The sequence below is a fragment of the Enhydra lutris genome, unplaced genomic scaffold (assembly GCF_002288905.1).
Source record: "Enhydra lutris kenyoni isolate GAN:26980312 unplaced genomic scaffold, ASM228890v2 scaffoldscaffold7, whole genome shotgun sequence".
Classification (NCBI taxonomy): Eukaryota; Metazoa; Chordata; class Mammalia; order Carnivora; family Mustelidae; genus Enhydra; species Enhydra lutris.
The window spans coordinates 8,485,354-8,509,153 of NW_019154091.1; the positions used below are offsets into that span (position 1 = coordinate 8,485,354).

At 36.3% G+C, this 23,800-nt stretch overlaps 1 protein-coding gene across 3 annotated transcripts in view; it reads left to right on the top strand.

Annotated features, from left to right (window-relative positions):
* The window catches only part of LOC111142139 (netrin 4), a 114,146-nt gene extending 98,390 nt beyond the window's left edge, over positions 1-15,756 (top strand). For 2 of the 3 annotated variants that reach the window (XM_022495119.1, XM_022495120.1), the window contains exons 8-10: positions 5,590-5,658; positions 9,060-9,230; positions 14,433-15,756. In XM_022495119.1, coding sequence (XP_022350827.1) covers positions 5,590-5,658; positions 9,060-9,230; positions 14,433-14,569 — 377 coding nt within the window. In that variant the 3' untranslated portion in view covers positions 14,570-15,756. The remainder of the gene's footprint in view (positions 1-5,589; positions 5,659-9,059; positions 9,231-14,432) is intronic. The other variant, XM_022495121.1, reaches the window with a different exon arrangement.
* The last annotated feature ends 8,044 nt before the right edge of the window (positions 15,757-23,800 follow it).

The following is a 23,800-nucleotide window of genomic DNA, read 5'->3' on the forward strand; positions in this document are numbered from 1 at the left end:
CTGAGCCAAAGGCAGAGGCTTTAACCCACTGAGCCACCCAGGCGCCCCTGTTTAACAAATTTTTATATAACACACACAAGGGACAAAGCACTATTCTACCTCACTAATGCTGATGCAATTCAACTCATTTAATATTTTTGGGCTTCTACAGTTAACATTATCAAATCTCTCAACTTTTGCCAATCTGATGATTATGGACTGGGACCTCGCCATTTTAAATTGTATTTTTCTGATTACTAACAGTTTTAGTCATTTTTCATGCTTTCTTCACCATTCAGGTCTCTTTTTCTGTGTATTTCCAATTTTGTCATTTTCTCACTAATTAGTAATTCCTTATAAATTCATTCATCTACCCAACAAATATTTATCGAATAACCATAATGTATGCCAGTACTGTAAATACATTAGAGAACAGAACAGATAAAAAACAAAACAAAACAAAACAAAAAACCCAGGCTCCAAGGAGCCTACATTCTTGTGGAAGAGGACAACTAATAAATAAGTAAAATATTTAGTGTCATGTTGTCTAATACAATAGAGAAATAAAGCAGGGAAGAGGTGATGAGTGGCCAGGAGGGGGATACTTTTAACAAACCTGATTGGGTGCCTGAGTGGCTCAATGGGTTAAGCCTCTGCCTTCAGCTCAGGTCATGATCTCAGGGTCCTGGGATTGAGCCCCGCATCAGGCTCTCTGCTCGGTGGGGGGTCTGCTTCCCCCACTCTCTCTGTGCCTGCTGCTCTGTCTGCTTGTGATCTCTCTCTCTGTGTCAAATAAATAATAAAAATCTTTAAATAAAAAAAGTGATCAAGGGAAATCCTGTGGAAGGTGTCATCTGAGGTTAAAAAGAAAAAAAAAAACACTAAACTAAACTAAAAGAGAGAGAGAGAGAGAGGTATACAGATAAAAGAGGGAGGAGAGTTTAGGCAGAAGAAACAGCAAGTACAAAAGCCCTGAGGTCAGCAAGGAGACCAGGGTCACTGGGGCAGAGTAAGAAACAACAATTTTAATACACTTTCATAGAAAACATATGGACTCTTCAAGAATCAAGAACCCAAATTTGAGAAACACTGGTACTTACAATTCTGTGTCATGGTTTTTTTCACCTAACACAATCTTATGATCATTTTCCTAATGGTTTCATTTTAGGTTTAGAATGTGGGAAAGATGAAGGAATACAAAGTAGTCATATTTATCTTTTTTAGCATTTGAAAAAGAAAAATCTTTCCCATTAATTTTTGGCCTCAATGCTAAATAGTCCGAATTCTGTAATTTTAACTTTAACTACTTTTGAAACTTTTCTTCTGTTTTTCTAACACAATGGTTTTCATAATTATTCAACTTTTGCCTGCCAAGCCAAATCTGTAAAAATCAAGTGTTTAGGACCATAGGACATTCATTAAGCCAATCATGTTACTAGGGAGCTGGCAACACACCAACTCAGCACATAACGTGCTGGCATCAGAATCACTCTAGACTCACATCCACAACAGCTGTTAGGTCTGTAATACCCCTAGAGAGTCTTTGAAATTCATCTGGAAGAGCTCCAGTTTGAGGAAGCCATTGTTCGGTTTCCTGTTAAATATCAGTATTCCTATCGGGTATAGAATAGTGCTGTGCTTGGGGCGCCTGGGTGGCTCAGTGGGTTAAGCCTCTGCCTTCAGCTCAGGTCATGATCTCAGGGTTCTGGGATCGAGTCCCACATCAGGCTCTCTGCTCATAGGGAGCCTGCTTCCCCCTCTCTCTCTGCCTCTCTCTCTGCCTGCTTGTGATCTCTCTCTGTCAAATAAATAAATAAAATCTTAAAAAAAAAAAAAAAAAGAATAGTGCTGTGCTTGTGGCACCTTTTTTAAACAAAAGAAAAAGAATGGTAATCAATTTTTGAAGCACCATAATTCATTCTCAAATATATGTGCCTACCTACCTATTTACCTACCATAAGTTTCCCAAACTAGAAATATAATGCACTATACCAACAAGATACCCTTAACTTCTACTACTTCTTAGGAGATAGAGAACATTAGATGTAAAATTTTACCTCCTGTACAACAAATCTAGCTTTAATTAGTACCATAGAACTTGTACAACAAAACTGGCTTTAAATAGTTCTACAGAATTTATACAAGAAATCTGGTTTTAACCAGTACCACAGAACTGTAAATAGTATTCTAATAGCCCAATATTAATACTAACTAGGTTTTTCTTCCCTTCCAGGTTTCCTTTAAGGAAACACATCTGGGTTAAAGCCTAATCAACAAAGATTCATTCAAAAACAAATTTTAGGGGCATCTGAGTGGCTCAGTTGGTTAAGCATCAGATTTTTGGTTTCAGCTCAGGTCATGATCTCAGGATTATGAAATTGAACCCCGCGAAGGGCTCTATCCCTCTGCCACCCTCTCTGCCCCTCCCCGCCACTCTCTCTCAAATACATAAATAAAATCTTTTTAAAAAATGATTACAATGGTAATCTTTATGAAAAAAATTTAATGTCTGATGTCTTAACATATGAAAAGGGAGTATTGGAAAATGACCACAAAAAGATCTTCAAATAACAGAACTTTGTATGTTCTAATTGGCTGAAGAACTACAAAGAAAAACATCAGTTGAGTAATAATATATACCATTTGGAGTTGCATCAGGTTTTTTATCACGCTGGTTACCATACTCTTCAGCTTTGGTGGAATTATCAAAGGCCGCAGGCTATCTACTTAGGTTACTCCAATTTCTGAATGAGTAACCCTCTCTGCCATGTTTAGATTATATGCAATATTATTTAACAAGTCACGACAGCTAATTTTAAGCACCTCAGATTTCTCATTCCCACTATTTAATTCCACTGTGATTTTCCACTTGCATATCTCATTCTCTAGTTTCTAGAGCAGCTTTAGTTAGAGCCAATATGTCACTATTTGCCACATCACCATGTCTACCCAACCTCGTCTCACCAGAATCATACTCTCATTTCCACGTGGATGTTTTGTCAGCAACTTTAATTCATTATGTTCTCCTCATACTAGACGTCTGTTGTTTTTGCCTAACCAGATCCATTTCCTCTTTATTCCTGCTATTTCTGTGGTAGCTCAACCCAATTTTGCTCTGGGGAGCCATACTTCCCTGCCCTTCATTTAATACAGTTTTGGCCCAGCCAATCAGATATGCTCTCCCTGGAATTTAAATCTTGAGCTGAAAGGGACAAGGTCTGAAAGTGATCCCAGTTCATGATTCCAACGGCAAATCCATAAAAGGGGCTGCACAACAGCTCCTGCTACCTACATCTCTGCAGCTCTCCTGATTCATGCCTTTTCTGAGTTCTGGTTCTTCAGCTTTTTCTCCTCTCTGTGAGCTACTCCATATCCCTTCAACAATTAAGTTAAACCACTGATTGCTACAAAAAGCCTTAAGCTGTACACCCCTGAAGTGCTCTCCTCCTAACTTCCTTATTTCCATTAGTAATACTTCAATCTTCCGTCACCTTGGCTCCAAGGTAACAGGAAAACTCCAAGTTCAATCTTAGGCTTCCTCTTCCAATCCATTGACAGGATTTTTAGACCCTAAGTCTGCAGCCTCCCTTAAAATTTCTTCTTCTCTAGACCTACAGCCACCTCTTTAGTTCAACTGAGCCACATTTCATCTGACTTAAGACAGTACAGTGGAAAGATCGGGGGCTTCAGATTCTCCCAAATCCAGGCTAAAAATCTGGCTCTTCTACTTGTTAGTTATGTTGCCTTGGACAAACTAATTAACATCTCTGAGCCTTTATTTTTTCATTTGTTAGTAATGTCTATCTCATTAGGTTATTTATAAATATCAAACAAGATCATAACGTTCCTTATATAATTTATGGCTTGTGGTTGGCGCTCAACTCAGTTACTGTTGCTGTCATCAGCTTCTAACGAGTCCCTACTTCCATTTTCTCTCCACTTCAGTACTATCGATACAGTATATGTCTTATTTCATGTAATTTCTTCAATCTGATGAGCTTTGAAAATTCCCCTTTATCAATGGGCAAAATGGGTGAAGGGGAGTGGGAAATACAGGCTTCCATTTATGAAATTAGTAAGTCATGGGAATAAAGGCATAGCATAGGGAGTATAGTCAATGGTATTTTAACAGCGTTGCACGGTGACAGATGATAGCTACACTAGTGGAGACACAGTATAACATATAACTCGTTGAATCACCTGAAACTAGTGTAACATTGTGTGTGAACTATACTCAAATTTCAAAAAAAAAAAAAATCCTCTTTCTCTAACAAATTAAGTTCAGGCCTTAACTGCCTATTAATCAAGGTCCTCCATGGTACCTACTACTATCCACAATTCAATCTCTATCCAGGGAAAACAGAACCACTGATTTTTCCATGAACACACTCAGCTCTTCTCTCCTTCATTTATTTCCTCACTCTTTTATCTCTACATTCTTGTCAAATCTCTACCTGTTAGAATCTTAGATGAGTAAATAAATATAAAACACTTAAAATAGTGCCTGGCACACAGTAACTGCTCCTTACTGAGTGTTACCAACTTCCATGCCACTCGATGCCTACAAAATGGAATGCATGAGGGCAGAAGGAGAGGGATGATAAAATTATATCGAATTGTTAAGTAAGTAAGAAGGGAAATTCTACCCCTTCTGGGTTCTAGGAATATAAAGATAAATAAGACATAACTGTCATCATCAAGGATCACAGTTTAGAGAGGAAGCAGATAAATCAATGAGAATGCCATGTATAGACTCTATCAAAGGTATTTTGAAAGTCTTCCACAGGGCCTGGCAAATGTCTGCAACAAAATAACTGTCATGCATTATTTAAACTGTTGGGAGAAAGCACCCTACCTATTCTTCAGAGTCCATTTCAAAACCTTCTTCGGCCATGTAGCCTTTTCCCATCTTCCCAAGATATGGCCCTCCCACCCAAGCATATCGAACCCGTCTTAGAACACTTATCACTGTGTGTACACTTGCTTTATTCACCTTGCTGAATAAAGCCTTCAGACAAGAATTGTTTATTGCTCATCTTTATATATTCTGAAGTATATAGCATCATGTCCTGCACATAATAGGTGCTCAATAAATACTTTTAAATTGGATGGCATTACCTTCAAAAAACTTGCTCAATTATTTCACTATATTTGACTTTTGCTGTGGTAAACATTAATTGTAAAAAGTCAGTTGTCTTTCTTCTAGTTTATCTATTCAGTTGTTCCATTCCATTAGCAAGGAATCTTAATACTGGACTATATCTGTCATAACATCAATTATAAGCATTAAAATATATCATTGTTCCCACTTCTATTTTTCTTAAGTAAATACCTTATTGAATGGTAACTAATTCAATTTAGAAAGTGACTCTACTTTGTTTGAATGACTTTTTATGGTTTCTTAGTATTTATGGATTATGTTGGATGAATCACTCAAGCCTTAAAGAGTTCTACAACCTGATACCGAAAACTAAGATAACACTGAATGTTAACTATACTTCAGTTTAAAAAATTAGTTATGATACCTGCGTTTACTTGCTGGGTTTTTTTTTTTTTTTCCTCTTCTTCATTTCTAAATAACTAACACTATTTTTCATTTACTTTCTGTAGGTAAATGTGAATGTAAAGAACAGGTGTTAGGAAACTCCAAGGCATTCTGTGGGATGAAATATTCATATGGTAAGTCTGAAGTCCTTGAATGCTTCTAAGAATCTATTCAAACCAAGTACAAAGAGTTTTTTTAGGAATTGGGGAGCTTATTCTATGGCATTCTCAATATATTAAAGTATTAGTCTTATATAATAATACTTAATAAAGATGGTGTTGATTGTTTTGGTGAGGGCAGGAAGCTGGTCGAGCAAAGACAAGGCCATCTTACTATAAGGAAAAGAGGCAAATAACAAAAAGTGAAAAACCATGATCCATAATCTTTTCTTATGGATGCTTTTTTTTTTCTTTTGTTATTTATTTATTTATTATTATTACTTTTTAATAAACATATAATATATTTTTATCCCCAGGGGTACAGGTCTGTGAATTGCCAGGTTTACACACTTCACAGCACTCACCATAGCACATACCCTCCCCAATGTCCATAACCCCACCCCCCTCTCCTAACCCCCCTCCCCCCAGCAACCCTCAGTTTGTTTTGTGAGATTAAGAGTCACTTATGGTTTGTCTCCCTCCCAATCCCATCTTGTTTCATTTATTCTTCTCCTACCCCCTTAACGCCCCCATGTTGCATCTCCACTTCCTCATATCAGGGAGATCATATGATAGTTGTCTTTCTCCGATTGACTTATTTCGCTAAGCATGATACCCTCTAGTTCCATCCACGTCATCGCAAATGGCAAGATTTCATTTCTTTTGATGGCTGCATAGTATTCCATTGTGTATATATACCACATCTTCTTTATCCATTCATCTGTTGACAGACATCTAGGTTCTTTCCATAGTTTGGCTATTGTAGACATTGCTGCTATAAACTTATGGATGCTTTTTGTGTTATAATCTAAAAGGGAAGTCTCTGGCCACTAAAATGATTCCTGTGCCAGTTTCATGTAGTAATACCAGTTTTGAGTAGTAATCTGTGCCAGTTATCATGTAGGAATACTAAGAAAAATCAGTTCAAACACTATTTCACAGTGATTAAGAGCTCGAATTTTGGATTCAGACCTGTATGGGTTTGATTTCTGGTCTATTGCATGGGTAACTTAACCTCTCCAGACTTCTTCATCTGTAAAATAGGGATGATGCCACCTGTCCCATAAAATTGGATTTTTGAAAAGCAGACAGGATAATATCTAGCACACACTATATCCTCAATAACTGGTAGGGGGAAGAAAGAAGATATATATTTGGGAAGCACTGAGCATAGCTGCCTGTCCAAGCCTCTTCCCGGTCCTCTCTGTATATTTTAGACTCCTGTACCTTTCAAATACCAGGAAAATATAGATAAAGGAAAATGTCATTGCCCTAAGTAAAGACTGTTACTATCTTCAAATTCTAAATGGCTTTATGTTTACTATCAAAGCAAATTAGATGCCTTATCTTGCCAACATATTCCTGACTAGTATCTAAGGCTTTTTATTGTTCCATAATTCATACTGCCTGAAAGACACATTACAATGAAGAGAAAATTTTAAGTCATGATTTCTGAAACCAAGAGTTTAGGTTCTTGATAACATTGTATTTAATTTCATAAAAGATAAAGAAGTAAATGTTTAAAACCTCATAAGTCTTATCTAAAATTACATACATATTTCCCTCCTTTCACCTGACAACTTGGCTAAATAATAGAAGAAAATTTTTGAAATGTATAGTGTTCAATAAAGAAAAGTTAGTTTAGAGAAAATGGTATTTGCTATCAAAAGCAAAAAAAATATGATAATTTATTTCAAATGTAGTCAGGTTAGTAGAAATATCAACTGGTTTTGAATATTACATATATTTAGTAGCTCTCTAAATTTACAAACAACTGCACTGGCATCTTTTAATACAACTGTATTCTTTTCTGCTTAAGAAAACACTCAGGACGCCTGTGTGGCTCAGTGGGTTAAGCCTCTGCCTTCGCCTCAGGTCATGATCTCAGGGTCCTGAAATCAAGCCCTACATTGGGCAGGCAGAGAGAGAGGAGGAAGCAGGCTCCCTGCTGAGCAGAGAGCCCAATCTTTATTTAAAAAAAAAGAAAACTTGGACACTCTTAATAACGTAATTAAATACCTTGTTCTTATTAGATGCAATATACCTACAGACTTGGAAAAAAAAGTTTTCTCCCTCCCCATTCTACTAACGGGGGGAAAAAAACCTGATTCATTTGTTTATTCCTTTGGCAAATACTTATTAAGCTATAATAGTGAGTAGAGGAGGTCCCTGTTCTCTTTGAGTATATAGTCTAGTAGAAAAACAATAGTGAACATTCATTGAGCGTTAGCCATGAGCGGGGCACTATGCTACATACCCTTCATTTGTATATCTTATTGGGATTCCAGCCCAAATTCTACCTCTAACTGACTGGTCATGCAAATTTGGGAAGTTCACTTAATTTCTTAAAACTTGCTCCCTCAAACATAAAACAAGACTAGATGAACTTTTAAGGCCCATTAAAAGTCTAAAATTTGGTGATTCTATTAAAAAAAGCTATTATCTGACAACTCTATTCTCAGGAATTGGGACCAACCAGTATAGGGTTCCCTCAATACACAGAATTTTCCATCAAGATATAGTTGAGAACATAAGAACTCTTCTGACAATATAGAACACTACAACCAGTGTTCCTTAGGTGTACTTTCTTCCCCACCCCAAATTATTCCACTCCTTAATCCCCAGACACATCCAATTCACAGATGGAAGAGCAGAGTATAATAGAATTGTGAGTTATAGAGAATACTGAAGCTCCACCATCATGTGGAAAGACAGCCACCCTAACCCCAGTCAGCTTTCATTTTACATCCAGGGAAGGAGATTAAATAATCAATATTTAATTATTTAATCTCTTTAGAATATATAAAATATATTCTGGCAGTAACATTTTGTTTGTTCTTTGATGTAACTTAAATACACAATGAACCACAGAGTAAAATATAGTCAGAATCTAAATATAAAACATTCTACTTCCTATACACCTTCTTTCTATTTGGATTTGATAGCTAAATGTGTCTAAGACTATGTTTGAAGTAGGCAAATGACTGATAATCTCTTAGCATAATGATATGGGAAACAGCGATTGAAAATGTCTAAGAAGGAAGAGTATAGTTAATATAGATAAATAAGGTGAAACCAATGGAAAAGTTAGTGAGCCTAATGATTTTTTTCCTAATGATTTTTTATTTGAGATTTTTAAAAATTCCAGTATAGTTAACATAGTTTTATATTAGTTTCTGTTGTATAATACAGTGATTCAACAATTCTACATATTACTCAGTGCTCGTCAAGTTGAGCTTAATGATTTTTAAAGCAAATTTACATCATCATTAATTAACTTTTCCATTATACTCTGAGATGCATACTTAAGTCATTCCAAGTTCAAAAAGCAATATGAAATTCTATGCATTTTGACGTTATGAATTGTGTTGTTACAGTTTTAAAAATAAAGATTTTATCAGCTCACGACAAAGGATCTCATGCTGAGGTGAACGTGAAGATAAAAAAAGTCTTAAAATCTACCAAATTGAAAATTTTACGAGGAAAACGAACATTATATCCAGAATCATGGACTAACAGAGGTTGCACTTGTCCAATCCTCAATCCTGGTAAGCATTAGACTCTTCTAGCTTAATAAATACTTTGTCTCTGCTGATTTGCTCCTTGTCTTAACATTCACTAAACCACAACTGAAATAAACTCACCAAAAGTATCTCTCCTTTTCACCATTTGAATTCTGGGCAAAATCCAAATGGAATTCTTTGAACTGACATCAAAAAATTATTCTCTTCCACATGTTCTATGAAAATAAAACATTTTAAAATCCAGCAGTATAGTATTTTCTGTCCTAAAAGAGAATTCTCATCTTGGTTCCAGGTAGAAAACACTTTCATAAATTTAGATGCTACTAACACTTCACCTGAAAGCAAGGTCCTATTACGGTGCCCTGGGTAGAACTTGCTCCCAGGGGAAATTCAAATGCAAAATTCCATCTGTGCAAATAATATTGAATTCATTTTTTTACAATTGCATGAGAAGCATCTGTGTCTCCTGGATAGAAAACAACTCTCAAATTCTCATCATCTTGTTTTTCATTAAACGATCATTCTGGCTTCAAATTAGAAACAGCAGAAATTAAAACAACAACAACAACAAACCGTTGTAGAATCTTAAGAGAATTTTGAAATTAAGGGAATTTGCATCTTCAAATGTAATTATAGTGGAAGAGCCAGTGAGTTAGTGTGCGATTCTTACCTTTACACTCTAGAAGTACACTTTCATACTGTGTCATAAGCTGCTTATTTCTCTGTCTCCTTCATTAAATTTGAGGATGGGATTTAGATATTTGATCATAGCATCTCTAGGACTTACCACTAGTACCTAAATAATAACATAGTACCTAGATATTAAGTTCTATTAAAACAAACATATTTGGGGGGACACCTGAGTGGCTCAGTCCATTAAGCATCTGCCTATGATCCTGGAGTCCAGAGACTGACCCCACTGTGGAGCTCCCTGCTCAGTGGAGAGCCTGCTTCTCCCTCCGCCTCCCTCTTCCCCTGCTTGTGCTTGCATTTTCTTTCTCTCTGTCTCCCTCTCTCTCTGATAAATAAAGTCTTTAAAAAAAACCATATTTTTAAAAAATCCTCCGTATTTCCCACTTCATGTAGTTGCCATTTGTGTCTTAATTGCATTGCTAATACAGGTGCATAATTTATGTTTTGTATTTAATTCCTTTCAAATAAAAGTCCAGGGAACCCCAGTTATGTTCATAAGAAGTCACTGTGGTCTTTGGTTAATAACTGAAAGAGATAACTGAGTGACAAAGAAAAAAGCGAAACTATCAATGAAGTATTCCCCCCAACCTAAACAATCTAAAATATAAAACTCTTGGATTTTTTACTGTTGACTAATCTCTTACATCCTTTTATATCATTTTAATATTTTAAAAATTCATTTAAATTTTCATAAGGAAAAGGAAACGATATTTTAAATAATAAATATGTTTCTGAAGAACAAATGAAGTAATCAGAATCTCAGATTTTGAACATAAGTAATGAAGATTCCTTAATTTAAGTTCTACTTCCCAATAATCCATGTGTAGAGGCTCTTCCTATAAGCACTTTCTACTATCTTGAAAAAAGAAAAAAATAATCTGCCCAGTTTTTAGTAAGACAGTGAAAAAAAAAAAAGAATCTTTGAGCATCTGAGCCACCCTCCAGGATGTGAACTATATTTCAGCTAGAGTCAAAGAATCAACTGAGTTCATCACAATTGAAAACATAAGTGCAATTATTCAAAGAATTCTTAAAAACATGTTTACTTGCTTTGAAGAAAAGACGGGAACCTGCCAAAGCAAAACCAGACACTCTTCCATTTCACTTTGTTTTTCCATTTTTACAAGTTCAATAGCTAAGGCTAAAGAAAGCTGATAAGAAAATTCGGAAACCTTACACGCCAACTAGCTTCCTCTGCTACTTTTTGAACAGGAACAATCTAACTGGCAACCCTGGAAATTCATTCATTCCTACATTCATACATACATTTACTCATTCATCAATCAATTTAGAATATCAAGACTAGAACTAAACTATTATATTTCCCTTTTCTATGGAAACAAACTTTGTGCCCTTAAACATGTAGTAAAGTAGATGTCGAAAGCAAAAAAATAGTAAAGTAAAAAGTAAATGCTAGCAAGTGATACAACAGATAACATTGTTTTCCATGCTAATTTTTGGCATCATGCTGCTCCCTAATTAGTGGATTCACACAGTATCATTTCTATTAGTTCAATATATATTCACACTTTAAATTAGTGGCAAACTCCTATAGGATGTGTTCTTTTTATAGTTTCAAAGTAAATTCATTTAAAATACTAAACAATGAAGTTTCCTAAAAATTATTTGTTGTATTTTTATATGAGGATTTTTATTACTTTAGGTATGCTATAAACAATATCAAGATCATTATATTTTAACTAGTTTATTAATTAAATATTGGGATTCTTTTTCATGCAGATGCTAAGGTTACTCTTCAAATAATTTAAATAACTTATGATTCATCTTACATTTGTGCTCTCCGTTGTTAATTAAAATCTCTACCATTATTTTCCCTTTTTTTCTTTTTTTTGGAAAACACCATTATAGCTATTTCTTTTAATAATATTTTTAAAAACCCTCTCACTATAGAAGCTATACACATGTACATTATAAAAATTTAGAGGAAAATTTTAAACTTCACATTTCTTACCTCCCGGGCTTCTCTCTGTTAATAGCTTAGTGCAAATCCTTCAAGGCCTTTCTCTGTGCATGTATATATTGTACTTTTTAACCAAAATTAAATGATAGTATGCTCCATTCTGCAACCGACTTTATTTAGTTAGTGATCATTGCCTTCAATTATAGTTTATTTTCATATATCCTAATACTCAGACCATATTCCAATTTCCTAACTGGTCCCAAATGTCCTTTAGAACTGGTTTGTCCTTGTCAGTGTTCAATCCAGGATCACACATTAGATCTGGTTTTTAAGTCTCTCAAGTCTCTTTTATTCAAGCACAGTTCCTTTCTTAATTGTTGCCGAAGAAATGTTAGTGTTAAAGAATCCAGGCTGAATGTTCTGTAGGTTATTTTACCTTCTATATTTGTCTGGTTGGTTCCTCGTGGTGTCATTTAGCTTGTCCTTCTACGTCCTATGTTTCTTGTAATCTCTAAGGAAAATCTTGACAGATTCAAGATAAACATTTTGACTAGAATCTATTAGAGATACTGCTGGGTAGGTACTTCATGTTAAATCCTATCAGAAGACACATAGGACCTAGATAATCCACCATCAGCGTTTCTAAACTTGACCCTGGGGTTAGATTGATGACAGTCTGATCCCTCCATTGGGCAGTTTTGTTTTTTCCTTTTGAGACTAAAAAATAACGAGTGTGGTGTTACTTGGTCATGATACAAACATCCGGTTTCCCACTGGCCATTGATTTAATGATGTTACCACCAACAGGTAATCCTTCCTAAATCAGTAATTTCATTAGAGCTTGAGAAACAATGTTTTCCTGATTCTCCTCATTTACTAGCTGACATTCTTCTGTAAGGAGACTTTCTTTTTCAAGCTGGGCTATAGGTTACCATTCAATATGTTTTCTATTGTAAAGGCAAGATAAAAGCTAAATTCTTTCCTTATAATTCCTAAAATGCTTACCTTTCAAAGTAAGGGATGATTTTAACAGTTGTTTCAAAAGATGACAAACTAGTTTTTCTCTGAATTATTCTTTTTCAAGTATCATTTTGGAATTATGGATTTTTGTTGATTTGATATGTTTCAATAGATACAATCATTATGTTCCTGGGTGCTCAAATTATCACAGCTTTAACAAGTGGTAACCCTTTCTTGCTAGTTCCCTTGCCCTTTTACAATGATCCCCATTAATCTTTGAGAGCTTCCTCGATTTTTAGCACAATAAGATGCCCCATGCTACCTTGTATCTTCCTGTCCTGGACCGGCAATAGCATTTCTGCAAGAAGCCTTGTTCTGTTTTGTTTTGTTTTTAGTGAGCTCTGTTTAATTAGAGACCACAATATGTCTATTATAGGTATTTATTGGTATTGGGATGCATTTTTCCAGGTCGTTTCAATGGATGAACAGCAACAACAACAACAAATATATATATGTTTTATTTTTATTTTATTAATATATATTAATTTATATATATACATATAAAGCCATGAGTTTAGATTGATACTTTCAGTTTAATTTTAACATCTACTATTTTCTCCTAAGTTTTAACGTATATGTCTCTTTATCTTGGAAAGTTTTCTTTTATAAACATAATTACTTATTTGCTTATCCTATAATATTGAAGAAAATTGCTTCAAAATCCCAATATTGATATTATAACAAACACCAACTGAAGGAGATTAATAGGTAATGAGACTGTCCTTTGATTATTCCGTACATTAGCCAAAAATTTTTATTTGAACCCTTAAAATGAATTTTGAATTACAGAGATCTGGTGAAGTCTCATTTTTTTTTTTAATATGACAAACAAACATCCTGTATTCCAAAAACTCATTAACTTTCTATAGGATGTATGTGTTACTTTGTATTATTCATAACTTTCTTCCAATATGTTTTCCCAAATGGTTGTTTCACTTTTATAAAATCGTCCTTAATATGCACTTCTACACATGGTGAGTTTCCAAGAAATACCACTTTATAGCAGTATGCTAAGTACCATAGAATCCTCACTTCTTTACCATAGAGAGTGGTACAGTAGAGAGTAAAAATTCTACAGCTCGACAGCCCTGAGCTTATGTCAGAGTGCTGCTATTCACTCGTAGACACTGAATAAGTTTTGAATCTTGCTGAGCCTTAGTTTCCTTATTTGTGAAACAAGAAAACAGTAATACCTACTTCATAGGGTTATTTTCAAGATTAAATGAAATAATACAGGGGCGCCTGTGTGGCTCAGTGGGTTAAAGCCTCTGCCTTCGGCTCAGGTCATGATCCCAGGGTCCTGGGATCGAGCCCCGCATCGGGCTCTCAGCTTGGCAGGGAGCCTGCTTCCCCCCACCCCCCTGCCTGCCTCTCTGCCTACTTGTGATCTCTGTCAAATAAATAAATATATTTTTTTAAAGTAAATAAATGAAATAATACATGTAAGCCACTTAACACACTGTAAAAGTTTATCAAGAGCCAGCTGTCACTGCCTGTGACCCTATTTCAGTGCATATAAAGCCACCAAAGTCACATCTCTTCCCTTCCATAAATTATGATACTATACGGCCTCTAACTTTGTTCTCTTTTAGGTTTGGAGTACCTTGTGGCAGGACATGAAGATGTAAGAACAGGCAAACTAGTCGTGAATATGAAAAGTTTTGTCCAGCACTGGAAGCCGTCCCTTGGAAGAAAAGTTATGGATATTTTAAAAAGAGAGTGCAAGTAGCAACAAAGGTATAGAGCTGGTATAGCGCACATAATGGCACTTCTCTATGTATGCAACACAAACTTAACGGAAAGGAGACCTCAAAAACAAAACTGGAATTTTTAAAGTGCCAAAATATATAGAAATATTCCAATGCATGGGCCTAGTCTAACCTGTCTCTTGGGGGGCCAGGTTTAAATACAGTTTGTTTCATAAAGACAAATGAAAAATCCTACACTGATACCTGCCTCTTATGGGACTGATTCTGTAATTCATAACTATTAAGGGTATTTTTAATAGCAGTATGATATTTAGCAGTAATCCATTAAAAGCAGTACATCTAACAAGGACTCCTTCCAGCTTCAGATATGTTACTTACATTTGTGCTACTTAAAGTAATCAAGGATATTTTAAGGACTCCCCAACCCTACTATCAAAAAAAAGGTTTTTCTTAAAAAAGAGCCTTTTGTGTGATGTGTGTGAACTTTGGTCTGTGGAGTGTTAAATGGAACCTCCCCACTGTATATAGTATTTCCTTGTATAAAGCACTTTACTACCTACCACTTGTGTTGGGAAAGTTTGAAGATCATGGTGGACAGAAAGAAAAATAAAGGGCGAGTAAGAAAACCTACTGAAACAGAAACACTGCCACTATGTGTGGACGAAAGGAAGTTGTACGTTTTAGCTCTGAACACTTGGAAAAAACCTAAAAGGAGAACATGTTTGCATATGAAGTCTCAGCTTCAGGCTATAGGTTAGACTCCACAGATACCAGCCGTGATGAAAAATTTTTTAAAAAACAAGATGAGACTTTAAAATAAGAGGAAGAAGAAATCTTAAGTGTAGCAATATGCTTGGATGAAGAGGAAATGGACTTTAAATTTTTAAAAGCTCATTTATTTGCAGTGCACATGTATACACAGCAAAAATTATTGTAGACACAGAATTTGTGTTTATTTTTGTGTTTAGTATTTAAACCTGAATGTTGAAACAGCTTCCTCCTTATCTTTATTAACAGTATATGGCCATTGTATTTACTCGTTTTTTTGACACAATGTATGTGATAGTTCACCAAATAACAGTTTTCCTTATTAGCTATCTTCTGTACCTGTGCACAACCACAATACATACAGTTTCTTCTGTACTTGAATATACAAAACAAAGCCACAGTGCCATAAGATTAACTTCACATACAGAACATATTTTTTTCCTGAGGTCCTGTGGACTTGCAAAATATATATATATATATTGCTCTGCTAATTTTTTTATATTTCATATATGTAATAAAGGAATATGATTTCCTGATTTTTGTCTCATTTCCTGATCAACTCTGCTAAAGATTACTTTGTCTTAATGAGGGAACTCACACCTAAATCCTTAAATTAATAAAATCAAAGAAGGGCCTGGTATTTCTGCTCTTTTACTCTGGAGTGTGGCAATAGAGTGAAAGCTAATTCAGAGGGGATTAGTTTCTGTAGATTTTGGACATTAACTTTTATCAGATGCAGTGCATTTTAATACTACATTTACTTTTTAAAAAGCAATGGGAAGTTCATCGTTGAAAATACAGAAAACCAGGCGCCTGGGTGCACAGTTGTTTAGACATCTGGCTCTTGGTTTTGGCCAGGTCATGATCTCAAGGTGGTGAGATCAAGCCCCACGTAGTGGGGACTCTGCTTGAGATTCTCTCCCTCTCCCTCTGCCCCACCCAATCTTAAAAAAAAAAGAAGGTAAGAAAGAAAGAAAGAAAGAACAAAAGAAAGAAAGAACAAAAGAGAAAAGGAAATGCAGAAAATTGTATCAGGAAAAAAAACATCCTGTGATGACAGCTGTTAGCATTGTAGCTCCTAGGCTGCTAGACTGCTTTCTGTGCATGTACAAACCTTCTACAGAACTGGAATTATACGATACATAGTCTTGTGAAATCTGCTTTTATAACCTGTAGCATATCTTATCTTTTCCTATCTCATACTGGTAGGTAGAATGCCATCTAGTAGGGTATCATTTACAAGCAACTTATCAAACATGTTGATAAGTATATCACATCAAAAAAAGTACTTTAGGGGCGCCTGGGTGGCTCAGTGGGTTAAAGCCTCTGCCTTCCGCTCAGGTCATGATCCCAGAGTCCTGGAATCGAGCCCCGCATCGGGCTCTCTGCTCAGAGGGAGCCTGCTTCCTCCTCTCTCTCTGCCTGCTTCTCTGCCTACTTGTGATCTCTGTCAAATAAATAAATAAAATCTTTAAAAAAAAAAAAAAGTATTTTAAATACATCAAATATAGGATTTTCTTAAGTTGCAGAATTGCCAAGGAGCCTCATTTCAATTTATTTAAATTAACGACTGCCCATTAAAAAGAATACACTGTCTATTTTTTAAGAATAGAAAAATGAACAGAATATATTAAGGTTTAAAAATTGCAGAATAATATAAACAGTGATCTGTAAGCCCTGAAAGACAGACAAATCATAGTAGTATTTACCCCTAGAAGGGAAAGAGGGAGGGAGATTTTCATTTTTTATTTTTCATTGTTCATATACTACACATGTAATTTGTTTTTTAACAATTAAAATTTAATTAATTTGTAAAGTCTGTTCAAGCAAAGTTATAACTAAAAGTTTAATTTTAACAAGTTTGCCAAATTATTGGGTCCTTATATGTCTTCCCATTCCTTTTTAACTGGAATCTTTTTCCTTAGGTGCTCTTTCAACACCTTCTCTGGCATCATTAAAAAAAAAAATCATTGCTATAACTGTTTCTTAATATCTTATTCTTAAATCACCTGCAACCCTTCAACTGCAGTTTTAATTCCTTATGAGCGTCATTTGGCTTCCAAAGTAGAAAAAGAAAAGAAGCCCTGAGTTCCTCACCCATCAAAGTATGAGCAAGCCACCTCAAGGTCTGATTCCCATTCCATTATTTCATTGTTCTGCCACACTTTCTATTCCTTGGCGTCTTTCAAAATAACCATCACAGTACCAAGGCAACAGAGTCAAAGAAAATTTCCATCTATGGCTTCACCTCCTTCAAGAGCTACTAGGAAAGTCTCTGCCCCTAGAGCATTTTTCCCAGTACCAGTGGGCTTTATTAGTCAGCAGATCAGTTGCATAATGTCCACATACCTATCCGTATAATTTGCTTAAGGTCAACTAAGTCTACGCCCTCTTATTACATCACTTTCCCCATAGAGGAATTCTACTAATATTTAGTATGTGATGTAATGGAAATTCTCAATAATAGGATAATCTTTTAATAGTGTCCACCAAATGAAGTCAAATCTGTAGGGATGTGACCGCAAGTCCAAAAAGCAGTGTCCTTCTGGCTATACTAAACAGAGAGCAAGGCTCATTATGGGTAAACATAGTTCTTTAGGATACTCTGGGTTCTTGCAGAACAAATCCTTTTCTAAAGGATCAGAGACTTATCAACTCTGAAGAGTGGGAAAGGGGTCCTTGAAAATTCCTTGTGCGGGCTGTCCTGTGGCCACTCCCCTGGGATGCCTGAGAACAAGGAGCGTGAGCACTGCCTGGGTATTGAGGAGTTTTGTCAGACGCCCCAGGACTGAATTGCTTTTGTGTTCATTGTTTCAATGATAAGCAGTTCCCTAACCTAATATCAAAGAGCCAAAGTTACTCATGACTTACTTCCCACAGTTTGGAAGGAAAATATTTATGAACAACCTCCTCAATTTTGCAAGGGAGATTGATACGATAAAAATGGGATAGAAGTAAAGGGGTGTGCCTTGCATGACTGATGTTATTTTAAGTCTCTCAGAGAATGATTTGTCTGAGAATACTTCTTGAAAAATGATGCCCTTTACTTTGCTTTCCTACACTTTTGCCACAGAGATTTAAACATTTCTCTATTTTTTTGAGCATTACTGGCTGTGTTTGAGACCTACAATATTTTAAATGATAAATTCCCGGATTTATTATTAGTCAATTCAGATATGCTAAATAACAAAAAAAAGTAGAATGTCATGAGAAAGAAAGATGCACTGGACCAAATAGATATTTCCAGAATTGAGATGCATGTTCTGTTAAGGGAGGGTTTTCATACATGCTGAATACATCTCTGGTTTTTTTTTTTAATATATAGTCACATTGCTAGATTAGCAATGAATTAACTCATAAATCCAAAAATATCCCAAGATTTACTGGAAATGATCAAATCATAGTGCACTTAACTGAATAAAGGGGTAAACAGCAGCCAGGCAGGGAACCTTGCTTCCAAGAAAGAAAAACAACCACCATGCAAATTCTCACAGTATGAGCAAACTGGTCTGCCCAGAAATTCCACAGACACCTTTTTCCCTATCAGGATACCACCAAGAATTTCAAGCTTAGCAAATAAAAAATATCACGGATTACAACATCAATAGTAATTGATAATTGAGAGTTTACTTCAAGGTAGGTATTTTTCTAAGTGCTTTCTGTGTGTTATTCTCATTTGATCCTCCTAAACACCTCCAAAATGTGTGCTATTGTTATTTCTTTTTCCCAAATAAGGAAACTGAGGCATGGGGAGACTAACTAAATTGTCCATGGACACTCAGCTTATAGTTGTGGAGCCTGGATCTGAACCCAAGAATTCTACTGCCCAGAGTTCATATTTCCCCCACTAAAAAGGGATTCTGGCCTTTAGAAAGGAATTCGTGGGAGGTGATACCAACTGCACCATTTTCCTCATTAACTGTTTCTTTGAGATTGTAGTAGAAGGAAGAACACTGAAAGTCAGCATCTCTCCCAATTCTCCTTCTCCATACTCCAGCTTGTAATGTATCCCATTAATCTACTCTGCAATAACATAATTTTCTTCTTTCTTATTTTTACATTGCCATTAGGACATACTGCTTCCTATAGTTTATACCAAGATGAACTAGTAAGAGTCCATGTTTTTCCTTTGCTGTTCTCCTCTTGGTCTGGCATTCTGAGATCTATCGAGGCATAGGGTCTGCTTGTGCACTTATCAGTACCAATGCTGAGTAAGCTGCTGTGAAATTCAATAGCATTCCAAGTCAATTCTCTCAGCTCTGACTTTTGCTGTGTGGAGAAATTTTCCTTAAAAGATGAATCAGAAGAATCTACACCAAAGAGAGATGAGGGAACAGAAAAAAATAGAGAATGTAGGCACTCTTGTCAACTAAGGAGAGAGCAAAGGGTGGGACCCGAGGGATAAAGATATGAGAGAATAGGGGCATGTGACTGGCTTAGTTGGTGGAGCGTAGGACACTTGATCTTGGGGTTGTGGGTTCAAGTCCTAAACTGGGTGTAGAGATTACTTAAAAATAAAATCTTAAAAATATATTTTAAAATATGTAAGAATAAAGGGAAGCAACACCTGGGACAGGAACCAGGGGGTCTGTTCTAGTAATAATATGCAAAATATTTCAAAGTAGAACATACTACGTTAACCAATTCTTCCATTGCTAGATACCATGATTTATGCAAGATAGTTCTGAATATTTATTACAAAATTTTTCCATCCAAGTCTCTTGCATTTAGTTATGTTTGAGGAGACAGAAAAGCAAAAGATGATAAAGCAACAGAGAAACTTTAGGTAATTACAATTAGGAAATTAGGAAACCAACTACTTTTATCCCATATTGAAACAGAATTTTAAGTTTATCTTTTACAAAGTAAATAGTCCACAAAATATTTAATGGCAGTAAGCACTGCCTAAGGGTCTTTTTCAATACACATACTCATAATAATGGCTACCACTTTCGCTCTTATTAGGTGTCAGGTGTTGTGCTAAGCTTCACTTATCTCCTCAGACCTCACTCAATAACCTTGCAGAGCCACTATTATCATTATGGAGACACTGAGAACTAGAGGATTAAACAGCTTGTCCAAGGTCATGAAATAAGCAGCAAAGCTAGCACGTGAACTTTAATTGTCCACCTCTATGATCTACTCATGCCTCTCAACTGGTGATTCTCAAATAATGTTCATAAAAAGCAGCAGACATGTTTGTTAGAAAGTAGAGTCCCAGACCCCTACCTCAGAACATCTTTTTGAGAAGGTCTGGTTGGGGACGAGAGATGGACAATTTAATAAGTACCAGAAACACTGCTCTCAACCCTTTTACAGAATAGTCTCAACAAAGTCATAGAATAAATCATTAGTTCTAGTTCTACAAATGTAACTCCCTCTGGTCATAAGTCTACTTGGCCTTCATCACAATGTTATTTTATGAATAAGGGAATCATTAATCTTATTATGGTTACCCAAGAACTAAGATGGTAGAAAGGGGGAACTGAAAGGAGATCCCTCCAGCTATTATGTGCGCTACTTCCTAACCTGGTCTTAAACAGAACTGTGAAACATGGAAACGTGTCTTTGCTACCTTAGCTCTTCAATCTACTTTGGGGAATTTCCTCCCCAGGGCCCACTGGCTTCACACTGCTCAGAGTATACAAGAAGGTCCTACACAAGAGTCTAATTCCCAATTTCCCTCCAGCCTTAAACAGCGTGCTGATTTGTCAAGATGCTACCTTTGACCAAGAGACTGAAAGATTCAGAAGATAGAATCATTCTAATGAGATACTTTCTCATTTTCCCACTTCCCTCTTTCTCTCTAACACAATGCTTTATTGACCCAAATAAACCATGCGTGTCTGCAGAAAATTTTTAATGGGAGATTCTTATCATGGGAATTTCAGGCACTGATGGCAGGTGGGTGGAAGAGTTATTTTTGGTCAGATGTGCCTTTCAATGCCTCATAAATCAGGCTGCTTAGGCAGCTTCCTAATTTCCATTTAGGCAGTGTCAGTCCTGCTGACACACTCGATTGTACCCCAGGCAGAGGTTTAAGAAGTAAGGAGAAAGGTAAATAAGCAGTGACATTGGGAAAGGAAAACATGGGGGACCGCCTAACTTACCCTCTCTCCGAAATGAGGAGTCAAGCCACAAATAAAATAATAAACCACAAAGACTTCACATTTTTCACTCCCATTCCTGTAAACAGGAAATAAAAGCCAAGATTATCCTTTCCTTAATAGGTATGGAGAGAAAAAAACAAGGAAATGTACACAACTTGCATCATAGCACACAGAATTCCTTAACCTCAAAAACACTCACGTTACATAGCACTCCGACCTCTTATGCATGGAGACTTGCCCAGCAGTGACCTTCAGCAACCTAGAGAGCTTTTTATAACATTTGAGAATGCACAACTGGATATTTTTATCAGTGTGTGCTCTGCCTTTGATAAATGTTATACCAAGCAGTTTGAAGCAAAAAGACAATGAATACATTTTTTAATGTAGTATCTACAATAAGCAACCTCCAAAATTGCACAGGTTTCACCAAATGTCTCAAGAGAACTAAGTTTAGAAAACACCGCCCCAAGTTTTCACTTGCCCCCAAATGTCATCTAGTAGGATTAGGTAAAAGCTATTTGAGAAGTGATGGTTAAAGCCTCCTATTATCCATAGCTGATTTTTCAGGGTTCCAATTAAGTATCTTTCTGAAATGTGTTTTCCTTTTCTAAACAGAAAATAAAATAGTTCATGTGTTAAAAAAAAAAAAGAAAAGAAAGAAAGAAAGAAAAAGTAAATACCCTACAACATGAAGAGTTCCTTATAATCTGTTTTTATGACAATAAATAGAAACATGCCTGTGTTATTCACCCACTGAGTAGGCAGTTTGTTATGTAAATTCCTTGCTGGAGCAACATGATTTATGGAAGGATAGGGATAGAACCAACATTTTCAGAGTGCCCTACACCATCACAATCTTTATCTCAATTAATCCTCAGAACAACCTTTTGAAGTCGGTGTTATTATCTCATTTTACAGATGCGGAATATGACGTTAAGAAGAGTAAAGTAACTTGCCCAGGGCCAGTAACTAGCCAGTGACTAGCATAGACAAGTATTCAAAACAGATGTCTTATTCCAAATCCTGTGCCCCTTCAACAGCATAACAGTTTTTAAAGTTCTCAGTTTCTTTCCCAGCATCATTTGTTGGACTCTAGATCTTCATTTATTGATTTAATAATTAAATTTATGTATTTCTTGGGGCACTTGGGTGGCTCAGTTTGTTAAGCAACTGCCTCCAGCTCAGTTCATGATCTCAGGGTTCCAGGATCAAATCCTGCATTGGGCTCCCTGCTCAGCAAGGAGTCTGCTTCTCCCTCTGATCCTCCCCCCATCATGCTCTCTCTCTCATTTTCTCTCTCTCAAATAAATAAACAAAAATCTTTAAAAACAAACAAACAAATAAGTAAATAATTCTGGTATTTCTCATGACCTTTCTATGCAGTGCACACCCTTCTGGGCCCTGGGGATATAGCAGTGAACAAAAAATCCTTCCTCTCATAGAGCTCACATTCTAGTGGGGGACGACCCCCAGAAGCGAGGTATAATAATCCCTCCTCTCTATACACATTCTCAGGCTTATTTATCAAGCACTCACCGCCCTGATTTACGAGAAATACTCTTTCTCCATCACTGAGGGAAAATTCAATGCCATAGACCCCCCCCATCCTGATTGTATTGAATGTTGCTTTCCCCCAGATGAACTGAAAGCAAAAAACGACTAAATTCTTCTGAGTGAAAAGCTGTTATAATTGGATAATGACCACAAAGCAGGCATTTTTTTTTTTTTTCTGAGTTACACTAAGTGGCTGGAGGAAAGTAGAAGAATTCTTCTGCCCACCGCCCATTATGGAGCTGACAAGGTCCTGCTCTGGGCCATGCTCCTTAATTTTCCCACTGGCTTTAAACATTTACAACAGCTCTAACACCTATGCGTGAGAAACACAGGGATCCCCAAGGGCCCAAGCCATGGTGCACTGGCCAGCTTTGCTCCCCAAAAGCCTGCTGGAGACTCATCTACCTGAACCAGGGCAGCCCAGGAAGATTCACTTGCTTCTGTGAGAAATAACAGTCATCGTAATAGAAAAAGAAATTCTAGGCATTCTTTCAAGCTGTTGGGAAGTTCCAGTACATTCCAGTTGTAAAAGAATTCAAGTCCCTCCACTCATGTCAAAACTCCAGGGCCATCCTTACGTGCTTTGTACATTTACTAGACCAAGGCCTACTGATTCTCTCCCTGCCTTTTTTTTTTTTTTTTTAAATAATGAACCACAAGCTGATTCTATAGGAGGTCAATCTGGGATTTGGTAAAATTATCCTCAGGCTTTGATAATCCTCAGGCAGTGACAGATTTCAGAAGTTTGAAGATTCTCAGCATAAAGCATTGCTATTCCAGAGTACTGAGCCCATCGTTTGTGACCTGGAAATTCTGCAA